Raw genomic sequence first — 25,036 nt, 5'->3', positions numbered from 1 at the left:
ATAATGACACTGGCCTGTACCCCTTAATCCCTTTCCCTATAAAGAACAGCTCCCCTTAGGTGGATAACTTTCCTGTAGCTACCCCCTCATTATGTGTAAGTCTATCTCCTCTTTTAATAAAAGTGTTGTTTGCTTTACTGCTGGGTGCATTATTCATTTCTATGACTTTGGGACCCAAGAGCCTGGATCAGTAATATGAGGAATTCTTCCTTTTCTTTTCCATCCTAGTCTCCATGTGTGGCCTGAGAAAGAGGGGTGACCTTGAGGCAACGGTTAATAGTAGCGGGGCAAATTCAACACCCAGTCCTCCTTTATAAGACCTAAGGGTTTCTAGCTCCAAATATTTTCATTTCTCGTTAGAATGCAGAAGAACTTAATCCTCAACTCTGAGTTCTGGTTACCAATTCTGGGACAACAGGAAAAGTTCCTTTTATCCTCTCATAGTAATAATAAGCAGCTCCACTGCTGTTGCTAAATCAGTGGCTCCCATCACACTCAAAGTAAAATGCACACTGCTGTTTATGATCTCCAAAACCTTGCTCCACCGAGCTCCCCCCTACCTCTCCTGCCTCTACTCTGCTCTCTCCTGTTCCTCATTCCGCTACAGCTACACTGGGCATCTGTTTCTAAAACGCATCAAGCTTGTTTCCCCCCGAGGCCTTGTGCATCCCCAGTTCCTTCAACCTGGACTTCTTTTCTCCCTCATTTTCCTGTGGTTGCCCCCTTAAGTCACAGCTACTTACTCGCTGCTTCAAAGAGGCCTCCCCAGGCCACTGTAATTCATATTTCTGAATTACGCTGTCTCCTAATTCCAGAGCACTATATACGGGCAGCAGTGGTACAAAACATTAATCTGTTAACATCCATCTTCTTGATAAAGCAATGTAACACCAGGAACATTTAGTTGCAGTCATTTTCTACCATGTGAGTATGTGATGCTCTCATGTTAAGAAGTCAAGTCTAAGTGTAGGAACTTTAAACTGATTATTTGTGATATATGACATCATTACATAAATCTAATAGTTGTATCTAAAAGTTCATCTATCTTCGTGTGGAAATTTCCCATCATTTATGGTTTGCCCCAAGCAAAAAATCCTGAGCAATGGGATACCAAGTAATGAAATGACATGGTAGTGGCACAGTTTGCTTTCAGGAGGCCACGGATTTATCTGAAGTTTCTTTTTTCTCTCCTGTAGTATCATTAGAAATTTCACTGCGTATCACTAGTTAGTAGCTGTAGTCTGGAGAGTCACAGTTGCAGAGACCCATGGGTGAAGATGGCATAAAAGAGGACGCGTAAATTGCCTCTTGATGAAGATCCAACGTTCCCCACATATCAACGTTGCCTCTCTCCCTTAATGTCTCATACTTATAGTTGAAGTCAGGACCTGGAATTATCTTCTTGTTATGTTTACGTTTTTATGGTTTGACTTGTCCACAGAAGCTTGTGCTGGCTTCCCGAAAGCAGGGTCTTTCCTGTCGGATCCACCGCTGCCCCTGCACAGAGGAGGCGCTCTGTAACTATCTGTGGAATAACCGGACGCAGGAACACTCAAGCCACACCGCCGGCCTTGCTCGGCTCTCGCAGAGGGACCAGCCTTCCGAGGGGGCCTGCGAAGGGCCCGCGCGCGGGGGCCTCTGGGAAGCGTAGTTCGCGTGCCCGCCGCGGCCCGGGCTTGAGGGCTCAAGGCTCCGCGTGCGCAGGCGCACTTCCGGCTCTGCCCCGCCGCTGCGGCCATTGTCCCGCCGCGGTGCGGCTGAGGCCGCTTTGGTCAGCCCCTCCACAAATCAGGACCTGGGAGAAACTTGTCTGCAGCAGGGGCGGAAGGAACCGGCCCGAGCCCTGGGTGGCCCGAGGTCGCGACATCCGGAGCCCCCAGGAGGCGGTGATTCCGAGTGCGCGGGACCGGGCGGCACCTCTTAAGGGTTTGGCTGGTGTCCGCCGGGCCTCGCCCACCATCCTGCGAATGGGACTGCGCGTGGCCGGAGGGGGCTATTCGGCAGGCGGCCGAGCCTTTAATTTGGGAGAAGGGGAGCGGCAGGCCCGGGCGGGGTCCCCGCTCCTCCCCACCTCTCCGCGGGAGAAGTGGCTGAGGACGGAGGCGGGGCCGGCGGGGCGCGGCTGGGTGGGGTCGGCGGTCGCAGCCGGGTGAATAGGCCCTCTCCTATCTCCCCAGCCCCAGTCCGGGAGCCCGGCCCAGGACAGGCAGGAATGGCTCCGAGGCCTCCAGCGGCCGCGCCCCAGGTGAGCAGCGCGTTTCTAACTGGCCTAGGCATCCGATCCATCCATCCCATCCCCTGGGGTGTGTTTGGGACGGTCATTGTTCTGCGGTAGGGACTACCATTCTTGGCTCGATCCCTCGGAACCTCTTAGCCATGCGAACCCCAAGGTGTTCAGAGCTGGGGAGAGCGGGATTCTTAAAGTGGGGCCGGGGGGTTGTCGGGAGACCAGAGAGCTGCAATCTTGTGAGAGGAATCAGGGTTGAATGTATTGGGAAGTGTCAAGTGTTGAGAGTCCGTACTGGCACGCCAATTCTTTGAATTCTTGTTAGTAAGGAATGGGGAGGGCGGGTGACAGGATAGAAGACCGTAGAGGAGGAAGTGACTGTCAATGAGTGAGGAGAGAGGAGCCACAGCTTTTGACCCAGAGGCCACAGAGAGCGTTAAGTGGCCGAAGGAGCCTGATCAGAATATGCCCAGGAAGAGGTTGGCAATGGGCTTTCCTGGGCAAGGAGGCAAAAAACAAACACCAAAGAACCCACGGGGCTAATTCGCCCCGAGCTTTTCTTGTCCTTTTCTGCTTAAACAAAGGTATAATAGTGCACACCCCCAGAAGTCCAGCTTTCACTTTAATTAATATGAGGCTGATTTGTAAACCCATTTATTCTTGTGGCAGAGGAAGCATTTTCTAGAAGCATAGAGCACATTGGTGAAAATATAACAAGATCCAAATGGCATCTGGATCTTTTAATTCACACTTTCTATAGAATTAAGGGAAAACTACAGATTGTAATTGCTAGTTGTAGGAAACAATCAAGATCAATCCAGATAAAAATACCAACTTGTAATGTCCTTTAAAAACAGTTTACAGTAAATTAAGCACACACAACACATAAAGCCTTTATGTTTTTTTACTTCTTGTTATAGGTTTCTGCTTTACAGGGGTGAACTTTAAGGAGTAAGACAAGTAACAAGACAGTTATTTGCACAAGACAGTTACTTGGTTTGAGAGCCAGAGCAAATCACTCTCATTACGTTTACATACAAACTTTTCTCAGCAGGCTGTGAGAATTAGGATTACTCAAGACCTCAACAGGGGTGATGGTCCTTCCCAAAACGAGGTTGCCTTTTTCTTGGTGAAAGTGGATATGTGTTCTGAGTGGTGGATTTTAGAGATTTCTTCAAACTTCACTTTTAAAGCTATGTTCCCCAAATGCTCTGGCTCATTTATGTCTCATGGAATGGCTTGATAGTCCACTTGGGTTATCTAACTCAGTCTGCAGATGACCAGGGAAGAATGACAAAAACTGGCCGTACAACAGGGCTTTTTAGATGAAAATTTCCCTTTGTCAGTGGTTCCCCTTCTCTATGTATGGCCCTCAGGGGAATGCAAAGATGAGTAACTGAATCATGTGACTGCTTATCCGAAATGTTAATTTAGTGGGGGTAGACAGCCTCCTGCAGACATAGCACAAGAGAGGTGGTGGTGTGTTGTTGCAGAGGTCCAAAGTCTGCTGTGAGTTCAGAGAGGGGACAGGAAATTCTGCCTGTGGAAAGATGGATGTCTTAGTGTGTTTTGGGTTACTATAACAGAATACCTGAGACTGGGTAATTTATGAAAAAAAGAAGTTTACTCAGCCCACAATTCTAGAGGCCGAGAAGTCCAAGAAGCATGGCACCAGCATCTTGTGGGCTTCTGGTGAGGGCTTCATGTTGCATCAGAAGATGGTGGGAAAGCGGAAGGGCAAGGGAACATGTGCAAAAGAGACAGAACACAAGAGGCAACTTGCTGTATAACAACCTGCTCTTGGGGGAGCTAATCCAGTCTTGGGAAAACTAACACATTCTCTCGGGAAATCCATCTTAATTTAATCACCTCCTGAAGACATCACCTCCCTGTATTACTACATTGGCAATTAAATTTCAACATGACTTTTGGCAGGGACAAACCACATACAAGCCACAGCAGAGTCAGTGGAGATGTCACCTCTGAATAGGAGCAGAGTCTGAGCAGGTGAATATGAAGGGGGTAGGAGTAGAGCTGATTGACTTTGTGGGTCAGGGGAGTTGGGAGGTGAGGGGACAGATTCATGAAACCATTATCCCATGTGAGAGAATAGAAAGGAGTTTGAATTTCTTTCTTCTTGGCCTTGTAACCCATTCATTCATTCATCCGTCCATCCATCCATCCATCCATCCATCCATCCATCCATCCATCCATCCAAGCATCTATTCATTCAACAGATAGTCATTGAGCCCCTATAATATATCAGACAATTTTCTAGGCAGTTGGGATACTTTACTGAACAAAATTTATGAAAGACTCTGCTCTCTTGGAGCTTATATTCTTGAAAGGGAAGACATAAGAATTCAGTAAATAAGTAAATTATACTTATATTTATTGCAGAAGGTGATAGTACCTTAAGAGAAAAAAAAGGTAAGGGGGATTGAGTAGGGACAATAGGGAGCATGTGGCAGGGATGAAGATGTCTGGGGGAAGAGTGCTCTGGGTACAGGGAACAGCCTAATGACAGGATGTGTATCTGGTATATTCCAGGAGCAGCAAAGAGGCCAGTATAGCTCAAGCTGATGATTTTGGACAGGGAATTAGCATGACTTCTTAGATTTAAAGATTGCTATGAATGATGAATCATAGGACATAGAGTTTGAAAGTTGGAGCTCCTTTGAAGAGGTGTTTTGATGAATTGGGCCTTCCCATTGAGTGTAGTTAACAAATACTTGAACTGGCTCCACCTGAAGTGGGATGGGAAGGGGAGCAGAGATGGATACTCCCCCTTGGAATTGTTAGCATCTATAGGATTGTTAGTAGTTATATCTGTGTAAATACTATGCATCCTCCTTCACCTTTTCTTCATTCCACATGTACTGCATTTTTAGGAAATAAAAAAGGTGTTTGCCATTCTTAAAGTTGGAGCCACCTGAACAGTAAGAAATGGGGGAAGTTTATAAGAAAAAAGCTGCATATGGAGACCAGGTTTCTTGGTGTTCTACCTTGATGGGGAGAAAATGGGGAGGAATCAGGGCCTGGTCTCTGTTGACTCCAGATCCCAAGAGCTCTGTGGTTAGATCATCAGGATGAAGAGACCCAGCAAAACCTGACTCAGGTCACCCAAACTCAGACAAGATGCTCCTGGGCCACCAGGGAAAGCCAAGCCACTTGCTGAATCAGGTTGGAATGTTTGTGGTCGGGGATGTTTGAGTTCCCTCTGTCTGGAAGTCCCCTTTCTCAGCTGCTTCCTGAGCTGACTGGAACCTCAGCTCAGACACACCTTTCCCTGGGTAAGGTTAGGCGCCCCTCCTGTGCATTCCTGTAGCACCTCTGCACACCTATTATACTACTGTTCTTATGTCATATGGAGTAGTGTGTTTACCCACCCATCTTTGTAACAGGCTTTGAGTTCCTTTAGGGAGAGCCATTTGACAATCCCTTTCAACCTCTTGCTCCAGAGTAAACACAAGGTATCATATGAATGAACATCCATAACCACTTAACCCCAAGCAGCAATTTATATTGTGTGCATTTTCTGGCTCTAACATAGCAAAAATTATACTTTCCAGTTACAGTGACCCTAATTTTCTGATAAAATACTTGCATGAAACAATGTGACTTGAACTGAACAGTTTTAAGAAATTTTGTCTTTAAGGGCCTTAAAAACGTCTCCTAAATTCAGTCATTTCTGTTCATTCTTCAAATCCAGCTCAAACCCTCCCTTGCTAATGATGCCCTTAAGCCAGGTCATAGCATTCTAGATCTACGCTGTTTAATATGGTAGCCACCTGCCACGGGTTCAGATCCTATATAGGGATGGCTGAGCATGGTGCTGACACCACCAAGCCAAGGGTTAAGATCCCCTTACCGGTCATCTTTTCTAAAAAAAAATAAAGAAATTTTGTCTTTAAGACAATGGTAGGATGTCAAAACCTGTTCCTCTAAGACCTATTCCAAAAGTATGATTTTTTTCCCCTGACTTTTCTATGTCTTGTATTACTTTTATTAAAATATATCATTAAAGTATATGAGTGTGTATGTAACATAGACTTTAAAGATTTGATACCATCTTTTTTTTTCAGTTTTTAAAAATTGTGGTACAATACAAAAAACAAAATTTACCACCTTTGCTTTTAAGTGTACAGTTCAGTGGTACTAAATACATTCCAAATGTTGTGCAACCATCACCACCATCCGTCTTCAGAACTCTTTTCATCTTGCAAAACTGAAACGCTATAACTCATTGAACAATAACTCCCCATTTCCCCCCACTCTCCCCCCAGCAACCACGCTTTTATTTTCTGCCTCTGATTTTGACTACTATATTTTATATAAATGGAATCATACAGTATTTGTCTTTTTGTGACTGGCTTATTTCACGTGTAATGTCCTCAAGGTTCATCCAAGTTGTAACATAAGTCAGAATTTTCTTTCTTTTTAAGGCTGAGTAATATTTCATTGTATGTATATACCAAATTTTGCTCATCCATTCATTTGTTGGTGGACCCTTGGGTTGCTTCCATGCTTTTAGCTATGGGATTATGCTGCTATGAACATGGTTATACAAATATCTCTTTGAGATCCTGCTCTCAATTATTTTGGGTATATACCCAGAAGTAGAATTGCTGGATCATGTAATTCAATTTGTAATTTTTTGAGAAACAGCCATACTGTTTTCCATAGTGTCTCTACCATTTTTCATTCCCACCAACAGTGTACAAAGAGTTCCGATTTCTCTATATCCTTGCCAAAACTTGTTATTTTCTGTTTCGTTGACAGTGGCCATCGTACTGGATGTGAGGTGGTGTCTCATTGTAGTTTTGATTTGCATTATTCTAATGATCAGTGATGTTGAACATCTTTTCATGTGCTTTTTGACTATTTGTATATCTTCTTTGGAGAAATGTTTATTCAACATTTTTTTCCCAGGTTTTTAATTGGGTTGTTTTTTTGTTGTTGCACTTTAGGAGTTCTCTATATATGAGTATTCTGGATATTAATCTCTTACTATTACAGATGTTTTAATATGCGTAGAGAAAAACCATTTATGATCCCTCTTTTTTAGCATCTCTGTGTGTGTTTTGATGCATTTCCTTCTTTTTCCCTATGCATGTTTTTTCCTTAAACATTTTCAATTATAACGTTTTAAATTTCATGTAGTTTTTATGAGGATTTTCTTTTGTTTATCAGTTTTAATGACTGTATTATATTGCTTTGCATAAATGTACCAAAATTTATTTAGCCATTTCTCGTTTAGGTTGTTTCTAAACTTTTTACTATTATAAATAATACTGAGATAAAATCCCATTTGGTTATGGTAGATAATTCTTTCAAAATATAATTAGGGGCCTGCCCGTGACTCACTTGGGAGAGTGTGGTGCTGATAACACCAAGGCCACGGGTTCGGATCCCTATGTAGGATGGCCGGTTAGCTCACTTGGGAGAACGTGGTGCTGACAACACCAAGTCAGGGGTTAAGAAAGATCCCCTTACCGGTCATCTTTAAAAAAAAAAAAAAAAAAAGAATTAGAAAAATCTAAGCAGACATTTGGTGAAAGACATGGGCAGATAAGTCACACACCCCAAAGAAACACACATGGCTAGTAAGTATATTCTAAGATCTGTTTGTGGGGCAGGGCGGGGCTGGCCTTTGACCCTTGGGCTGGCTCTGTTGCTTGCCTGGATGTGGGCTGGGGTGTGGCCCAGGCCCTGTGCCTGCAGGTGTAATTTTAAATTTTCTAGTGGCCACAAAATAAAAAATCAGTGAAATTTGTTTTAGTAATATGTATTACTTAACCCAACATATCTAGAATATTATCATTTCTATGTATAACAAATTTTTAAAATTACTAATGAAGTATATTTACATTCTTTCTTTAGTACTAAGTCTGAAATCCAGTGTGTATTTGACATCCACCACACATGCTATTTGGACTTTGCATACTTGTGCTCAGTAGCCCCACATGGCAAGTGGCTACCATATTGAACAGCGTAGATCTAGAATGCTATGACCTGGCTTAAGGGCATCATTAGCAAGGGAGGGTTTGAGCTGGATTTGAAGAATGAATGGAAACGACTGAATTTAGGAGACGTTTTTAAGGCTTTTGGTGACTCCCAGTATAAAGGAAAAATAAAGAGTCAAGGATGGAGGTCCAGGTTTCCAGTTTGGGAAACTGTGGTGATGACACAGTTAGTAAGTGTGTGTGTGTGTGTGTGTGTGTGTGTGTGTGTAGGAGAATGGTGATAGTGTTTCTTCTCTCTGTGCTCAGTTGTTAGGTACACTGCTAACTCTCAGCTTACTAAACTATTACCAGTCTGGTATCAGAGAGTATTAAGGACTTGAGTGAAAACATCATACTGTATCCCAGTAAATTTACTGTAGTCTAATTGGGAAAACTAATTTTTGATCTTACAGGGAAGCAATTAGTATAGATCAGATTATTTTTACTCATCAGCTGCTATTCTCTGGTTTTCAGCTATGCAAAGTTTCAAATTTACAAAGCTTCCTGAGTTACAGTTAGAGCTGATTTTTCCTCTGGAATTGGTCTGTTCAAGTTGGAGGGAGTGTGCCTCTTTATATTGGCACATGCTGTCCTTTCTGGAAGTACTCTTTCACCCTTTCTGCTCTTAAAACTTTTTTCTCCAGTTCAGACAACCCATGTTATCAATGACATACTTGGATTTCCAGGAGATCTGTGATTTACCCAAGGATATTACACATTTATTAGTTGTGGAGCTTTTTAGGGGCCTATGAGATTGAGTCTTCTCAACTTAGTGTATGCTGGTTCTAGTTCCCTGCTTTTTGGGCCTCACCATTTGGCCAAGGTCCTTTTTATGTTGGTATAAGGAAGGGAAACATCTGACACTTCCTGATAACCTTTTTAGTTTTTAAAAGGGGTTGATGGTGAGGTCCAATTGTATCTGGAGGAAGGGTGAGCAGCTGTCTACAAGACATGACTAGATCATTTTCTTGTGGTCCAAGGTGTGGCCTGCAGCATGGGAAAAGCCCTGAGGTTGATCTGATTCAGAATGGCTAACTCACTCTGAGGAACTCAGAGTACATTTTAGCTATTTAATCTTACAAACTTTTGATTGTCTTTTGTGTACCAAACTGGTTCTGGCTTCTGCCTTCTGGATGTTTGAAGGTGCCTGAGACAAGGTGTTGACCCTCAGGGAGCACAGTGTAGTAGGAGTGACCAGTAGGTAACAGACACCGTAATGTCTGTAGTGTCTTATGAGCTGTGCTGGAGAGAGGCTTCCTGCAAAGGGAAGCTGTGGGGATGTCAGAGGGATGCAGCATTGACCTGGGGGTAGGAATGGAGCCCGAGAGGAGAGAACTTGACCGAGTCTTGGTGAAGGTAAATGTTAGCTAGGCAGAGGAAGAAAGGCTGAGCATTTGAAAAAGCACTTGCAGAGGTAAAAGAGATCATTTTGGTTTCAAGGAGCTGTAACTCTTCTGCACGGCCAAATTTTGATGTATGGTGAGGAAGAAAAGCCAGAGCTTCATTATTTGCAGAGCACATACTACGTGCCAGGCCTATTCTAGCCAATGGAGATTCAACAATAAAGAAAATAAGAATATTCCTGCTGTCCTGGAGTTTACATTCTGCTGTGAAGTACAGATTGTAGACAAATAAAAATATACTATGTCAGGTAGTAAGGGCTATGAAAAAGAAAAAAAAAAAAAAAACCAACAGTGACGTTGCAGGATGGGGATGGTATTTTATGTCGGGTAGTGAGGGAAAGTTGCTCTGATGAGCTGACATTTGAACAAAGAGCTGAAGCTAGTGCATTGGGGGGCCAGAGGCATATGTGCTGGAAAAGGCTTCCAAGTCAAGGGAACAGTCAGAGCAGAAGCTCCAAGGCAGCAGCATGTGTAGCATAGTGTCCTCGAGGAATCATGAGGAGGGCAGGGCGAGGGCAGGGGAGAGCTGTAGGTAGGAGATGAGGTTTCAGATGAATTCAGGGAGCTAGCGGGGGCCAGGTTATGTAGGTCCATATAGGCCACTGTAAAGACTTTGGCTTTTACTTAGAGTGAATTGGAGTGCCATTTGAGACTTTTAGCAAAGGAGTGACTTGATCTGACAGGTTTTAACAAGTTCACTCTGGTTGTCATATGGAAAATAGACTTGGGGAGGAGGCAGACTAGAAAAGGAGAGCTGAATTAGGAAGTTGTAGCAGTAGTCCAGGCAAGAGATGGTGGTGGCGAGGCCTAGACTGAGTATGATAGGAATAGGGAGAAATGGGAAGAAATGAAGTGCTTATAAGCTTGATCAAATTTGTGTTTCAGAGAAGTGACTCTGATAGTGCCCAGGAGAAGAAGGGGTTGGTGGGAAGAAGAATTGAAGAACAGGCCAGTCATTGCCCTGTCAAGGCAAGGAATGATGGGTGGCTTGGAGTTGATGTTTGTTTTCTGGTTAGCACATTCTCTACCATTAGCACAGATAGTTTGGGAAAGCAAAATGAAATCAGGAGGCCACGTGTTCAATATGGGGAACCAGTTAAGCAAAGTAATCGAGGTTGGCTGATGATACCTGTTACTAAACCAAAGACATGGTATGTTTAGAGGACAGAGTAGGCAATGGGGAGAAGGTTTATTTCTTACCGCCTAACTTAAAATGTCTGCCTTGGTCCAGCCTTTTTCCTTGCTGGCCACGCCTCTCCCAGGTCCAGGTTTCCTTCTGTAGCTTTGCAGTCCCTGGATTGGATTCCCACATTTTCTTCTCTCATCCCAGTGGTCCTTCCCTCTTAGGACCCAGTGCAGAGCCTGCCTTGAAGGTTTCCCTCCCTTTCCAGTCTTCCCTGCTCTGAGCTCCTGCAGCACGTCACCTTACTATGTGTGTTGCATATTGTGCTCTGATAAATAACACTTTTAAAAATAAAATGAAACCTCTGCAAGGACTGCAGTGTTTTCTTTTGCCTTTTTAGTATGCTACAGTGTATGCCAGGTACCTTGTAAATATCTGGTCAGTTAAATCCCTCACTGGGGTCAGAAAAATGGCCCCTGTTTCAACCCCACCCTGTTCCCACAGGGACACGGCTGCAGTGTTGAGCAGGAATATGGTGCGGAGGAGCCACTGCTTTGTGTGGATGTGGTTGTGCACCGCGCTCAGTAGAAGGGGCCACTCCTGTCTTCTCTAAAATTCTAATTGCATCCATCGTCTTAAGGCTCAACGTGGTCGGGAAACACATGTTTAGCATGGGTCAGACACTGGGCAATAGTGTTACAGAGTTTAAAAAAAACAAAAGTATAGTCCCTGCCCTCATAATGCTTACCATCTAACTAGGAAAACAAGCACTAAATAGATTGTTAGGTTTATTTGAATAATTGTGGGTATGCAAAGTGGCTTAAAGCACATAGTTGGGGGATTGGGCCTCCAATGGGGATCAGAAGATTTCGCTGAAGATCTGCTAACCAGCACCTGAAATATGAAGTGGAAATAGCTAAGGGAAAGACTGGAGGAGGGAATGACACCCTTGAGGAAGTTGGAAGAGTTCAATTTGGCTGTAGCTTAGCAAATTGGGGAGAAAGACATAGAATAAGGCTGAAACCTTTGTGAAACCTTCCCTCATTGCTCCAGCTAACTCAGCTCTGCTTTCTCTTTTTGCACTAATCATTTATCATACTTAATTACATACTTTCTGAGATAGAAGTCTAACCAGGACCAAAAGAGATATTTCAAGGAGAGTGTGGTCACAGGTGTCTTGTGGCTTAGTAAGGCCAAGTGAGGCAAGACAAAGATCTGCCACAAGCATCAGAACTGACAATTGGGAGGTATGGGGGACTTCAGCCAGCCAAGTTCACATGGAGTCATGGAGGAAGAAATGACTGGAGTGGGGTAAAAAGCCTGGAAAGATCTTTCCCTAGCATTCAAATTCTAGCTAGCTAGCCTAGAGAAATCCTAGCATATTTGTACAAAGAATACTTATCGAAGTAATGTTTGTAATAGCAAAATATGAGAAATAATCCAAATATCTGTTAACAAGGACTGGTCCATTTATTCATTCACAATGTATTTTTTAAGCATCCAGTGTGTGCTGGGCATTGTTCTAGGTACTGGGCATACAAATGTGGTCAAGGTAGATAAGGTCTGTCTTCTCACAGAGCTTACAGTGGGAGACAGACAAGTTAACAAGTAACCTAGTCTCAGATAATTGTTAGATGAACAAGTGCCCTTTTTATCCAAATCCGTTTAGTTCCTGAGTGCAGGTGGCAAGAATTTGGGCAGTGAGAGATACCTGGGCTAGGAGGAAAATAAACATGGTAATGTGATGGAGGGTAGATTAGAAGGAGGGTAAATTAGAAAGACAACCTTTCTGCGGAGGCTATTCTTGAGATGACACCTAAATAACTAGTAGCTACTTGTCACCATGTGGAAATCTAGTGAAGGAGGGAATAACAAACATAAAGGCCCATGGTGGGAACAAGCTTAATATAGTCAAAGAACAGCAAGATCAGCATGGCTACAGCCTAGTGAGTAATGGCAGAGATTGAATTTTATTTTTAGTACAGTGGAATGCTGTTAGTTTTAGGCAGTGGGTACCTTATGGTAACAACTGTACTGTGGAGTACTATGAAGCAATTCAAAGCAGTAAAGTGAAATTATATATACACCACTATGGAAAGGTCTCCAAGATACATAGTTACGTGTAAAAAGCAAGTTGTAGAATAATGTGTATGGTATTTTATAAAACAAGACTGTATGGGTGTGTGTGTGTAAAACATGGACAAGGGACTAGAAGTTTATACACAACTGTTAAGAGTGGTTATTTCTGGGGAGTAAAGTGGAATTGGTTATGGGGGTGAAGGAGGGCTGTCACTTGTTACTCCCCACTGTATTTGGATTTTGTAACAAAGGAAGTGAATGGGCAACAAGTAATTGATGATTATATAAAAAGGCTTCACTTTGAAGGAAAACAAAAAGATAGCTAAGTGGGGAAACAGATTTGCAGGACAAATTGACCCTCATGACTTTCCTGCCTGATGTACTAGATCCTCTACAAAATTATGTACACAGTTACTACAGACGTTCCTCGACTTATGATGGGGTTTCTTCCCAACAAACCCATTGTTAGTTGAAAATGCACTTAAGACACCTAACCTACCAAATATTAAAGCTTAGTCCCGCCTACCTTAAATGTACTCAAAACACGTTAGCCTACAGTTGGGCAAAATCATCCAACACAAAGCCTCTTTTATGATAAAGTATTGACTATCTCATGTAATTTATTGAACACTGAACACGTATTGCTTTTGCATCATCATAAAGTGGAAAAGTCATAAGTTGGGGATCATCTGTATACATAACCCAACATTGCTCTCTAAGGATAGCAAACGTGATCACCCCTTCCGATAGATCCTACAGCGTGTTCCCAGTATTGCTGTAGGAACATTTGTGGAATTGATCTCTAGTTGAGCAGGAATATGATCCTACAGGAATCAGTGACATTCAAAGATGTGTCTGTGGACTTCACCCAGGAAGAATGGCACCATGTGGACCCTGCTCAGAGGTGCTTATACAGGGATGTGATGCTGGAGAACTATAGCCACCTGGTTTCTCTTGGTAAGAACCACTTCTTTCAGTGTCTTGCCTCTTGATTGGTCTTTCCTCCCTCAGTTGCAAAGGTTGATGGTGCTTGTAGCTTACGTAACTGTGAGCAGTCAGGGGTCAGAGCTGGTTAATCTCTTTGGGACTCAGGTTTATGCGGTTTGGAGCCTGCTGATTAGGTAAAAGGTCATTATTTTACAGAATTGTAAATAGGCAATTTGTGATTGCATGACTCCTTAAGTTGCACCTTTTTTTTCCTTCAGAGTTCCTGAGGATCAAGGACTAGTACTGACTTGTCCTTAGGAGGGTTCTTTGTCCACTTGCACAAACAACCAAATCTTGTGTATTTACCCATGAGCAGGATATCAAGTTTCCAAGCCAGAGGTGATCTTCAAATTGGAGCAAGGAGAAGAGCCATGGATATCAGAGGGAGAAATCCAAAGACCTTTCTGTCCAGGTAAACAAGTGAAAAATCAGGCAGGTAGAAATCAATGCAGATAATGTCACAGCTTAGGGAGGGAAAGCACCTTCCAGCACCTTCAAGTGGCTGGCGTGGGAACTCCTAGACCTGCAAAGGAAACTGAAGCCATCTCCTGGGTGACACCTCTGTATGTCTCTTCTTTTTTTTTTTTTTTTTTTTTTTTTTTTTTCCTGTCCGGCAACGGATCGCAACCCTCAGTATCGCCCCTGTACCAGACCGGGACCAGCAACGGGATTGCAACCCTCGGTGTTGCTCCCGCGCCTCGCTCAGCACGTGAGCAGGAACCGGTCTGTATGTGGGATCCGAACCCTCGGTGGGAGTGCCGCCGCACTTCCCAAGCGGCGCACTATAGCAGTGCGCCACCGGGCCGGCCCTCTGTATGTCTCTTCTTCAAAAGGGTGCTCCTGCTGTTAGTAGGTCTTAGAGGAAGAGGTACCCCTTTTTCCTTTCTAAAAGTAGCCTTTTGCCCCACACTCAGAATACCATGTCTCCTCCTGTCTTTCTTTCACTGTCAGATGCCCTAGACTTGTAGGAGATACCCACAGCCTTGATTCTCCTCCCTTTAAAACCTGCCTTCCGATTCCCTTCCCTGACCACACTCCTAAAACACCTGTCTGGGGAGCAAAGTCATCTTCCATCCCATGTCTATGCTGACTTGATTCATTTCCCCCCACCATGGTTCCTGTAGTATGGAACGATGGTCTTGGCTTTTCTCGCTTTCCCCCCTAAGTTCATCTGTCTTAAGGAATCTGCCCTTCAGCCTCCCCTCTTTCTCTTCCTATTACCTCCATATAAAAGGGTGCCTGCCTTCTAGTGGTTATAGCTCTTTTTTTTTTTTCCTTTTTGTCTTTTTTCGTGACCCATAACGGGATCGCAACCCTCGGTGTCACGCCCGCACTGCGCTCAACCAGTGAGCGGACCGGTCTCTATATGGGATCCGAACCCTCAGCAGGAGCGCCGCTGCGCTCCCAAGCACCAGCACTCTACCAAGTGCGCCACCGGGCTGGCCCAGTAGCTCTTTATTCTATGTTGTAGACAGAGAAATCCACCTTACTGGTACCCTGGTCAGTTTTTTTCTTCTCACAGGACCTCTCCACTTGGAAGTCTCACACAGCTTATACTGAATATGTAAAATCTTAATTCACCACCTTTCATCCCTAGCCAGCACATTTTGATTACTTGTTGCCTGTTAGAAACCACTGGATTTCTAATCTGTCAGGCCAGACACCATAATCAGTTTAGTCTTTTTTCTTTCAACCCAGGTTATTTTTCTCCTTTGAGAAGTATCAGATTTTCCTGCCTTTTAACTTCTACTAGTGACATACTAAACTAGGCCCTGGCTTAGATAGTTATAATTCCTGATTGAAATTGCTCACTCTGTGTTTTCTTTTTATAATCCATATTGGGTTTTTAAAATTACAGCGTTATTGAGATATAATTCACATACCATAAGATTCACCCTTTTAAAGTGTACAGGTGAGTGGTTTTTCATATATTTACAGAGTTGTGCAACTGTCTAACTTCAGAACATTTTCGTCACCCCGAGAAGAAATCCCATACTTGCTAGCACTCACTCCCCATTCCTCACTCCTTCCAGCCTGGCAACCATTTTTCTGCTTTCTCTGTGGATTTGCCTATTCTGAACATTTTGTATAATGGAGTCATATAATATGTGTCTGGCTTCTTTCACTTAGCATAGTGTTTTCAAGATTCATGTTGTAGCATCATGTATTAATACTTCATTCCTTTTTATTGCTTAGTCATATTCCATTGTATAGATATGCCACATTTGTTTAACCATTTATCAGTTGATGAACTATATGCATTTTAATGCTTTATGTTTATAAATTACCCACATCTGATAAAACTTTGTTATTACTCCCTATACCTCATTATTGGAAATAGAAACTCCCTTGATTTAAAGGTCCGCTATTATATCTTCCAGTATTAGCTTTCCATTTCTGCTAAAACAAGCTCCCCTTAAGTTGAACTTCTTTTACTATTCCCTTTAAGTAGCATATACTTTCCTTCATTAGGTAATATGTTCTGCCTGTCCAGAGCTATCTATTCTTTAAGTTCAAGCTCTATCTAAACCATGACACTTAATATATACTAATATATTGATATCTTCATTCCCTGATCACAAATACCATTTCTATCATCTCCACTATATAAACTCAGATTTAATAAAATACCATCCAATGGTTTTGCTTTTTTGCTTTTTTTTTTTTTTTTTTTAGTTAAAAGATTGAGTCTTGTTTCTATTAGATTTTAAGCTCCTGGAGGAAAAGAGTATTTGTTATATATCTAAATATTCTATCTGTGTTGCAGAACATATAGAAGGGAGTCAGAAATTACTTGATTGATTGTTATGGAATCTGGTTGGGGAGAGAACATTCTCATTTATTTCAACAACCATTTCTTGAAAGTCCCACTGAGAAGGAGTCTAAAAAAAAAAAAGAAAAGAAAAAGAAAAAGAAACAAAGCATTCTCTGCCCTCAGGAATCTAGAATTGATTCTTGTTGCAGGGTAAGAAATTTGGGATTTAGGGCCCCTTAGTTGTTTTTGTCACCTCCCAACATTTCATTATGAAAAATTTTTAAATACGAGGAAAAGTTGAAAAAAATTATGTAGTGAACACTACCTACCAACCACCAAGATTACCATATTTGTTGTTAACATTTTATTATATTTGCTTTATCACATATCCTTCATTCATCATTCCATCCATCCATCTATCTCTCTATCTCTCCGTCTATCTATCAATCCATCCATCTATACATCCATCTTATTTTTTGATACATTTCCAAGTAAGTTGCAAGCTTGAGTACACTTCACCCCTTCACATTTCAGCATGCATATAATTTAACTAGAGTTCAACATTTGTTTACAGTTCTTTTTATTTTTAAGAAAACATTATATAGAATGAATGTACAACTCTTATATGTACCATCCAGTTGGTTTTGACAAATGCATTCACCCATTTAACCCAAATTCCTATCAATGTGGGATATTTTCATCATTCCAGAAAACTCCCTGTTGTTAGTTTTTAAAGGTTACCATTCTTAAAACCTAGAAATAAATTAATTTGTTGGTATTGATATTCTGAGGTAAAAACAAGGACTTAGAGATTAATTTATTAGACAGGTTGAAATAAATTCTTTTTGGTCAAGAGAAGTGATTAGTGGAACCAGAGCTCAAATAAGCTAAAACCACACCCCCCGTTGTAAGGGCAAAGATGATTTGCTTCCTGAAATACCACTTTTTCTCAGTTTATAAAGTATAGCCCTTGATCTCTAAGCCTTTCTAAAAATCATACCTGTTAGATCACTGGCTGCAGATTTTCTCTGTAGCATTTAGAGACCTGGAGCCTCAGAGATGACTTTAAAGAAATTATGAAATGGATGTATTAGAAAGATAGATTTTGTGGTGGTTTTTAAAATGGTCAAGAGGTATGGAGAACAGATAGGATCCTGCAAGATAGACTGTGACCCTATTCCATTTGTATCCATGCCTAACACTCTCATGCTCACTTACTCCCTAAAAAAAAAAAAAAAAGACTGGTAAGGGGATCTCAGCCCTTGGCTTGGTGTTGTCAGCACCACGCTCAGCCCATGAGCCAACCGGCCATCCCTATATAGGATCCGAACCCGTGGCCTTGGTGTTATCAGCACCGCACTCTCCCGAGTGAGCCATGGGCCAGCCCCACTTACTCCCTTTTCCCCTAACCAGACCTCCTAGATGGGCTTTCCTCATTCTCTGGACTTTCACATACTCTGGATCTGCAATCTTCACCATCCCCTCTCTTCGCTCTTCCTTTCTTCCATTTTGGATCTCCCCAGGCTACAGGACTAATTTCAAAACAGAGTTATGTATAATTTATATCTCTTTCATTTCCTCATTCCTTCTGTAGCAGTTTGCTTCAACAGGAAGGAATAGGGGACTTTTGCACTTTGGATTTTTTTCAGACTGGAAGACCAGGCTTGAAGCCAAATCATCAATTCTGCAGCGGGGCATATCTGAAGTATCTCATAGCACAGATGATCTCTTACATGCCACATTAGAAGACTCCTGGGATGTTAGCAGCCAGTTAGAGAGACACCAGGAAAACTGGAAGAGACATCTGGATCCAGAGGCATCCACCCAGAAGAAAATAATCACACCAGAAGAAAGTTTTGAGCAAAATAAATTTGGTGAAAACTCTAGATTGAACACAGACCTGGTTACACAGTTGAGCATTCCTTCAAGAATAAGGCCTAGTGAATGTGAGACATTTGGAAGCAATTTGGTACGTAATTCAGACTTACTTAATCAGAACAATATCCTTGCAAAAAAGAAACCCTATAAGTGTAATAAATGTAGAAAAGCTTTTATCCATAGATCATCACTTACTAAACATGAGAAAACTCATAAAGGTGAAGGAGCATTCACCAATGGTACAGATCAGGGAATTTATCCTGGAAAGAAACACCATGAATGTACTGACTGTGGGAAAACCTTCCTCTGGAAGACACAGCTTACTGAGCATCAGAGAATTCACACTGGGGAAAAGCCCTTTGAATGCAATGTGTGTGGAAAGGCCTTCAGGCATAGCTCATCCCTTGGTCAGCATGAGAATGCTCATACTGGAGAGAAACCCTATCAGTGCAGTCTCTGTGGGAAAGCCTTCCAGCGCAGCTCCTCCCTTGTTCAACACCAGAGAATTCACACTGGAGAGAAACCATATCGATGTAATCTGTGTGGGAGGTCCTTTAGGCATGGCACATCCCTCACTCAACATGAGGTCACACATAGTGGAGAGAAACCCTTCCAATGTAAGGAATGTGGGAAAGCTTTTAGTCGATGTTCTTCCCTTGTCCAACATGAGAGGACTCATACTGGAGAGAAACCTTTTGAATGTAGCATATGTGGGAGGGCTTTTGGTCAGAGCCCATCCCTTTATAAACACATGAGGATTCATAAGAGAGGCAAACCTTACCAAAGCAGTAACTACAGCATAGATTTCAAGCACAGCTCATCGCTTACTCAAGATGAAAACACTCTCAGAGAAGTGAAGTCCTATCACTGTAATGACTGTGGGGAAGACTTCAGTCACATTACAGACTTTACTGATCATCAGAGGATCCATACTGGAGAGAACCTCTATGATTGTGAGCAGGCCTTTAGTCAACAACCTATTTCCCATCCTGGAGACAAACCCTATCAATGTAATGTATGTGGAAAAGCTTTCAAAAGAAGTACAAGTTTCATAGAGCATCACAGAATTCATACTGGAGAAAAACCTTATGAATGTAATGAATGTGGAGAAGCCTTCAGTCGACGCTCATCACTTACTCAACATGAGAGAACCCACACTGGAGAAAAACCCTATGAATGTATTGACTGTGGGAAAGCCTTCAGTCAAAGTTCATCCCTTATTCAGCATGAAAGAACTCATACTGGAGAGAAACCATATGAATGTAATGAATGTGGACGAGCCTTCCGAAAGAAAACCAACCTGCATGATCATCAGAGAATTCATACTGGAGAAAAACCCTATTCTTGTAAGGAATGTGGGAAAAATTTCAGTCGAAGCTCAGCTCTTACTAAACACCTCAGAATTCATACACGAAATAAACTCTAGGAACACTTATGCTTTAGCTAAAATGTTGTTCTGATTCAGTATCAGTGGATTCTTACCAGAGAGAAAGCTTGAGAGTGTAAAGAAGTGTTTGTGTGTGTGTGCACGTGTGTAGAGAACTGTGCCAGTAGACAGAATTTTTTTAAAATAAATAAAAGCCACATTCTCAGAGAGAGTGTGTGTGTGTGTGTGTGTGTGTGAGTAGAAAACTCTGTGCCAGTAAACGGAATTTTTTTTTAATAAATAAAAGCTACATTCTCAGATCTGATTACAGACTTTTGTAAAAATTAAAACTACAAACATCCAAACGTGTAGCCAATTGGAAATGATAAATCTATATATCGGTCTTTATAAAGCTTCTGAGTATGTGTATGGAGGAGATCACCAAATTTTAACAGCTTGGCTTGTACCCTCATGGTTTACAGCCTTTTTAAAAAAATAAAACTCCTGCAGTAATAACCTAAACTCATTTTTAAAGTTGCTTGACAATTGCACTCAACTGAAGCTCCTACATTAAATTCACCATGGAAACCAGTTCCACCTCCAGGAATTCACTATTCAATGAATTAGATCAACTGGCTTTACCCCTTCACTGTGCACACAAAGAGACTGAAAGCCAAAGATGTGAAGTGGTTTGCACAGTATGATACAGCCTGTAATGGCAAAGGTGGGTGGAGAATGCAAGTTTCCTGGATCTTTGGCCCCAGGGAATTTGGGGATTCAGCAGGCTTTAAAATAAACATTACATTTGGGGATACATCAGATGAGCACCCATGGGTTGTACACTTTGGGAATTTGTAAAAGCATAAGAGGCAGTGAAATGTATGCAAATTTGTCACAAACTTATTTAAAGCAACTTGTTGGAAGCTTACAAACCAAAATGTTAACAGAAACTATAGATAGTTGAGCTACTGATGACTTTTTTCCTTTTCACAGTTATAATTATACTTTCATCTAATATATCTGTTTCATAGAACTATTAAGTCCTCTTATTATGCTTTTTATGGCACTCCCATGAAAAAGCACTGCCCCAAGATTCCTATATCAGATCAATGGGAAAACAACACAAAACTAAGACGAGAACTTTTGCCCAAATTAATTTTACTATAGAGAAGTATAAGTCCAATTACCCATTGCCGTAAGTTTTGTCTGTGACTCAGTTTAGAGAAACAGCATGTATTGGCTCATTTTGTGAGCAAAGGAAATATCTCAAAAACAAAATCATCTTGTTTTAGCTCTGTGGTACTTTTCCAGCAGTAAAGCATGAGCTAAGGTTCAGTGGCTTGCTCTGATCCTTAATATCCCCTGATGTCTCCCATGGGCTATCCTAAAGAACTTTCCAGAACCTTTCTTGGTTCATTGACATCAACAGTGCAGACAAATGTGGAAGCAACTGTGGACAGTGACTTCTTTCACACAAGGGCCCCTCCCCGCTAAGGCAAATTTTCCCAGCCTCCAAATCATGAATTACAGGGAGGGGTGATATGGGTGGTGTTGATGGTGAACCTTTCCTACTGGCTTCTTTGCATGCCAAGTAGCAGGATCCATTGCCCTCCTCATCCTGGACAGCATGAGGCAGTTCCCAAGCACTCTTCATTCTTTGCAGGGAAAAATGTGCATAGGGGCTGAAGCGTGTTATGTGTAGCCCAATGAATATATCACCTGCAAAGCAAGATGGATAGTCCACAGCAGGTCTGCCCTTCCAAGATGTTAACCAAGAAAAAAACCTTGCTTATGACACTCTAGTCTTAGTGCATATACAGTGCCAAGGCCATGCTGAGTTGTCTGATAAATAGTTTGACAGTGGGTAATTCCATTCAGACCCTCCCCTAGTGATCGGCTAGGTTGCCTGTCAGGAACTAATTTTGCTACTGATTGGGGATCCCTACAGTGGACTACTTGCAGGAATGGCATGAACTAAGCAATTGTGTGCTGCCCCAGTGTTATGGAAGTTTATAAAAACTTAGAAGACCCAAAGGAAACCACAGGTTTGTGTATGGAGCCTGGTGTAGATCCAGCCACCACTCTGAATCTCAGCACATCTTCATTGACAGGAAGCTCAGGATGTATGTGTAGCTGACTGAGCAGAGGGCTTTCCTAGTCCAGCAGCCATGCACCGTGCATTTATGGACACCCAGCCTTGTAGGGCTGTGTGAACTGCATCCTTGTAACATCATTGTATTCTTTCAATAAATAGCCTTCTGAGTTGAATGGGAGTCAGTTTGTCTTTTTCAATTTTCAGAACTTGGCTAACATTAAAGAATGGTGCATCAAGAAGGAGTGATTAACTGCTAAACTCTTCACAGCCGGGTGAGTTAACAATAGCTACCATTTATTGAATGCTTACTACTTGAAAGACCTTGTGTTGAATGTTTGGAGTCCACCATTTCATTTAATCCTTACAATTCCTGGTTTGAGGTGCTGTGGTAGCTCTTGTCTTCATCTGCCCAGTGTTCCCCCACTCTTGCTCTTGTAACAATCCCTGCTGTACTGATCACAGGGACACAAGTCAGGATGTCTCCAGGGCTCAGTGCTGTTTCTGGGGGCAGGCATGTGACCTAGTTCAGCCAGTCAGAGTCCTTTGCCAGAATTTTATCAAAGTAGAGCTGGCAGGGAAATTTTTCTTTAGTTGGGGGTTACTAGACTGCAAAGGTGAAGGCCTAGCACTTCCTGCAGCTTAATTTCTGACCAGAGATGGGAAGTCTATTGGTGAAGAGGATGTGGCTGACATGATGGTATTCTCGTTTCTATTCCCTGGGGTCCTTAGACCTGGCTCAATTTCTTTTCTTTTTCTTTCTTTTTTTTTTTTTTTTTTTCCTTAAAAGATGACCAGTAAGGGGATCTTAACCCTTGACTTGGTGTTGTCAGCACCATGCTCTCCCAAGTGAGCTAACTGTAGCAGTGCGCCACCGGGCTGGCCTTTCCACGAACTTTTTGAAGAACCCTTGTGTATCATTTACATTTGTTCATCTGTAGATGAAAACTGGTATCATATTAAAATGAAAAAAAAAAACTTTTAAATGTTTTCCATGTTGCTACATAGGCTCTTGATCTGTTTAACAAGTCTGTTACTGTTGAGACAGTGTTTGGATTGTTTGGGTACTGGTTTTTATATTAATAACATCGAATACTTCTACCTTTTTTAGCACCCCACCTTTTTTTTCCTATTGAATTTTTTTTCTTCAAATATCCAGAATGAAATAACAATAAATTATCCAAAATGGGATTACTGGGTCAGCATGTTTAGGGTAATATAACTAGCTGGTGTAAGACTCACACAAGAATAAACTTGATACAACAATGCAGGAATAATAGTCTCACATTGCAAAAGGGAGCCAGAAGAAAACCAGTCCCCCACTCCTGCTTCCTGATGCCTGGTGTCTCTCACTCTTGCCTCCTGATGTCTGAGGAATGCCCCAGGGTAGGCATATCTGTGGGAGCATCTAGCACACTTCTGTAGAAGATAAGAAAATTTTCTGCACTTGTTAGGCACATTGATGGTGGTGACGCTCAGTTCTTTATAGCTGCAATGGGCTTTTATAAATACAGTAGTCCCCCCTTATCTGCTGGGGTGACATTCCAAGACTCTCAGTGGATTCCTGAAACCTCGGATAGTACCAAACCGTATATACACTATGTGAATTTCTTTTTCCTTCTTCACAATTTCGCAGACAAGATTCATTCTTACTGTAGATCTTAGCAACTTTAGCATACGAGTTTTTTTCTTAAATTAAGAACGTTAACCTTTTCACATAAAGGAAGCACTTTACAGCTTCTTTGGCATATCTGCATTGCCGGCGTCACTACTCTTGTGCTTTGGGGCCATTATGAAGTAAAATAAGGGTGACTTGAATACAAGCACCGCAATACTGCAACAGTCAAATGTGATCACCAAGATGGCTACTAAGTGATGAATGGTTGGGGAGCTTCTACAGTGTGAATCCAAGGTAGGAAGAAGCCAGGCTGCCTGAGATTTCATCACACTGCTCAAAATGACACTCAATCAAAAACCTATGAATTGTTTATTTCTGGAATTTTCCATTTAATATTTTCGGACCACAGTTGACAGTAGGTAACAAACTGAAACTGAGGATAAGGGGTGACTACTGTACTAAGCTGGTTAATTCCTACTCATCTGTTACATTACAAATGTCACTTCAGGAGAGGTTTTGCTGACTCTCCTACTTTAGATTGGTCTCCCTCTTTTAAATTTTCATAGGTTACTGTTAATTTCCTTCATGTTACTACAATTTGTATTTGTGATTCTTTGGTTTTCTTTTTCTCAGACTAGGTTGTGAGTTCCAGGAAGGCAGGGTCCACATCTATTTTCCTAACTCTTTTTGTTCCCCTGCTTATCACAATGCCAGGCCTATAGTAGGTACTTAATATAGTCTTGTTAAGTGAGCAATTGAGTGGAGATTTCTTAATAGACAAAGAAGACTGGCTCAGAAATGAAAAGGTGCTCAATCTTGAAATCAGAATTTTGCAGAATCACACATTGTAGTACTATTTTCTACCAATTAGGCTGGCAAAAATTTGGAAATCTGGCAGGGGGATAATGGACTTTCATACACTGCTGGTGAGGGGGGTATATTGGTATAATCATTTGGGGAAATAAATTGACAATATCCAGTAAAATTGCAGCTAAGCAATTGAGCTCAGCATTTCCATTTGTAGGTAGATATATACCGTGGACTAGAAATTTTCCTGTGTGAGCACAAGGAGACATGCACAAGGATGGTCATTACAGCTATGTTTGAAAGAGCGAAAATATGGACAGAGAACTACAAGTGAATAGGTTAACAAACTGTGAAGTATTCGTATAATTTAATACAATATAGTATTTAAATGAAGGAACCAGAGCATCTGGCAAAAACAAAAGCAAAAAAATGTAGCTCTACCTATTCCACTCCTGTACCCAAGCAGCTTAATGTGGCTGGAGAAAAACAACCATGATGACTAGTCCCAATTTCCTTTCTGCTAACCTCCAGCATTTTTTTCCCCTAGTCCAGTCATTAGCCCACTCTTCTAAGGTGCTATTTTCTCTCTTCTCAAACCTTTAGCACTTTGCCCCACTTTGCCTCACTCAGTTGGTGACCTTGTTTCATTGTTAATTGGAAAAATAAAAGCAACCAGAAGGTAACTCCTCACCTATG

General features: G+C 42.0%; 2 protein-coding genes across 2 annotated transcripts; both read left to right on the top strand.

The window, feature by feature from the left end:
• Nucleotides 1-1,817: 1,817 nt before the first annotated feature.
• Nucleotides 1,818-14,140, top strand: LOC103585962 (zinc finger protein 90 homolog). Its single transcript, XM_008567076.1, has 4 exons — nt 1,818-1,896; nt 2,178-2,245; nt 13,668-13,794; nt 14,043-14,140. The coding sequence occupies exons 2-4, from the start codon at nt 2,213-2,215 to the stop codon at nt 14,063-14,065; spliced, it is 183 nt and encodes a 60-aa protein (XP_008565298.1). The 5' UTR covers nt 1,818-1,896; nt 2,178-2,212; the 3' UTR covers nt 14,066-14,140.
• Nucleotides 14,140-22,091, top strand: ZFP90 (ZFP90 zinc finger protein; the record flags this gene model as incomplete). The annotated part of the gene is made up of 2 exons (XM_008567086.1): nt 14,140-14,236; nt 18,229-22,091. Coding segments are annotated over 2 exons (1,752 nt in total), but the record flags the coding sequence as incomplete, so codon positions are not given.
• Between the last annotated feature and the right edge of the window lie 2,945 nt (nt 22,092-25,036).

This window comes from Galeopterus variegatus, unplaced genomic scaffold, assembly GCF_000696425.1.
Source record: "Galeopterus variegatus unplaced genomic scaffold, G_variegatus-3.0.2 Scaffold18, whole genome shotgun sequence".
In the NCBI taxonomy this organism is placed as follows: Eukaryota; Metazoa; Chordata; class Mammalia; order Dermoptera; family Cynocephalidae; genus Galeopterus; species Galeopterus variegatus.
Note: the sequence above shows the minus strand (reverse complement) of the source record. Positions and strands in the feature narration are given on the sequence as shown.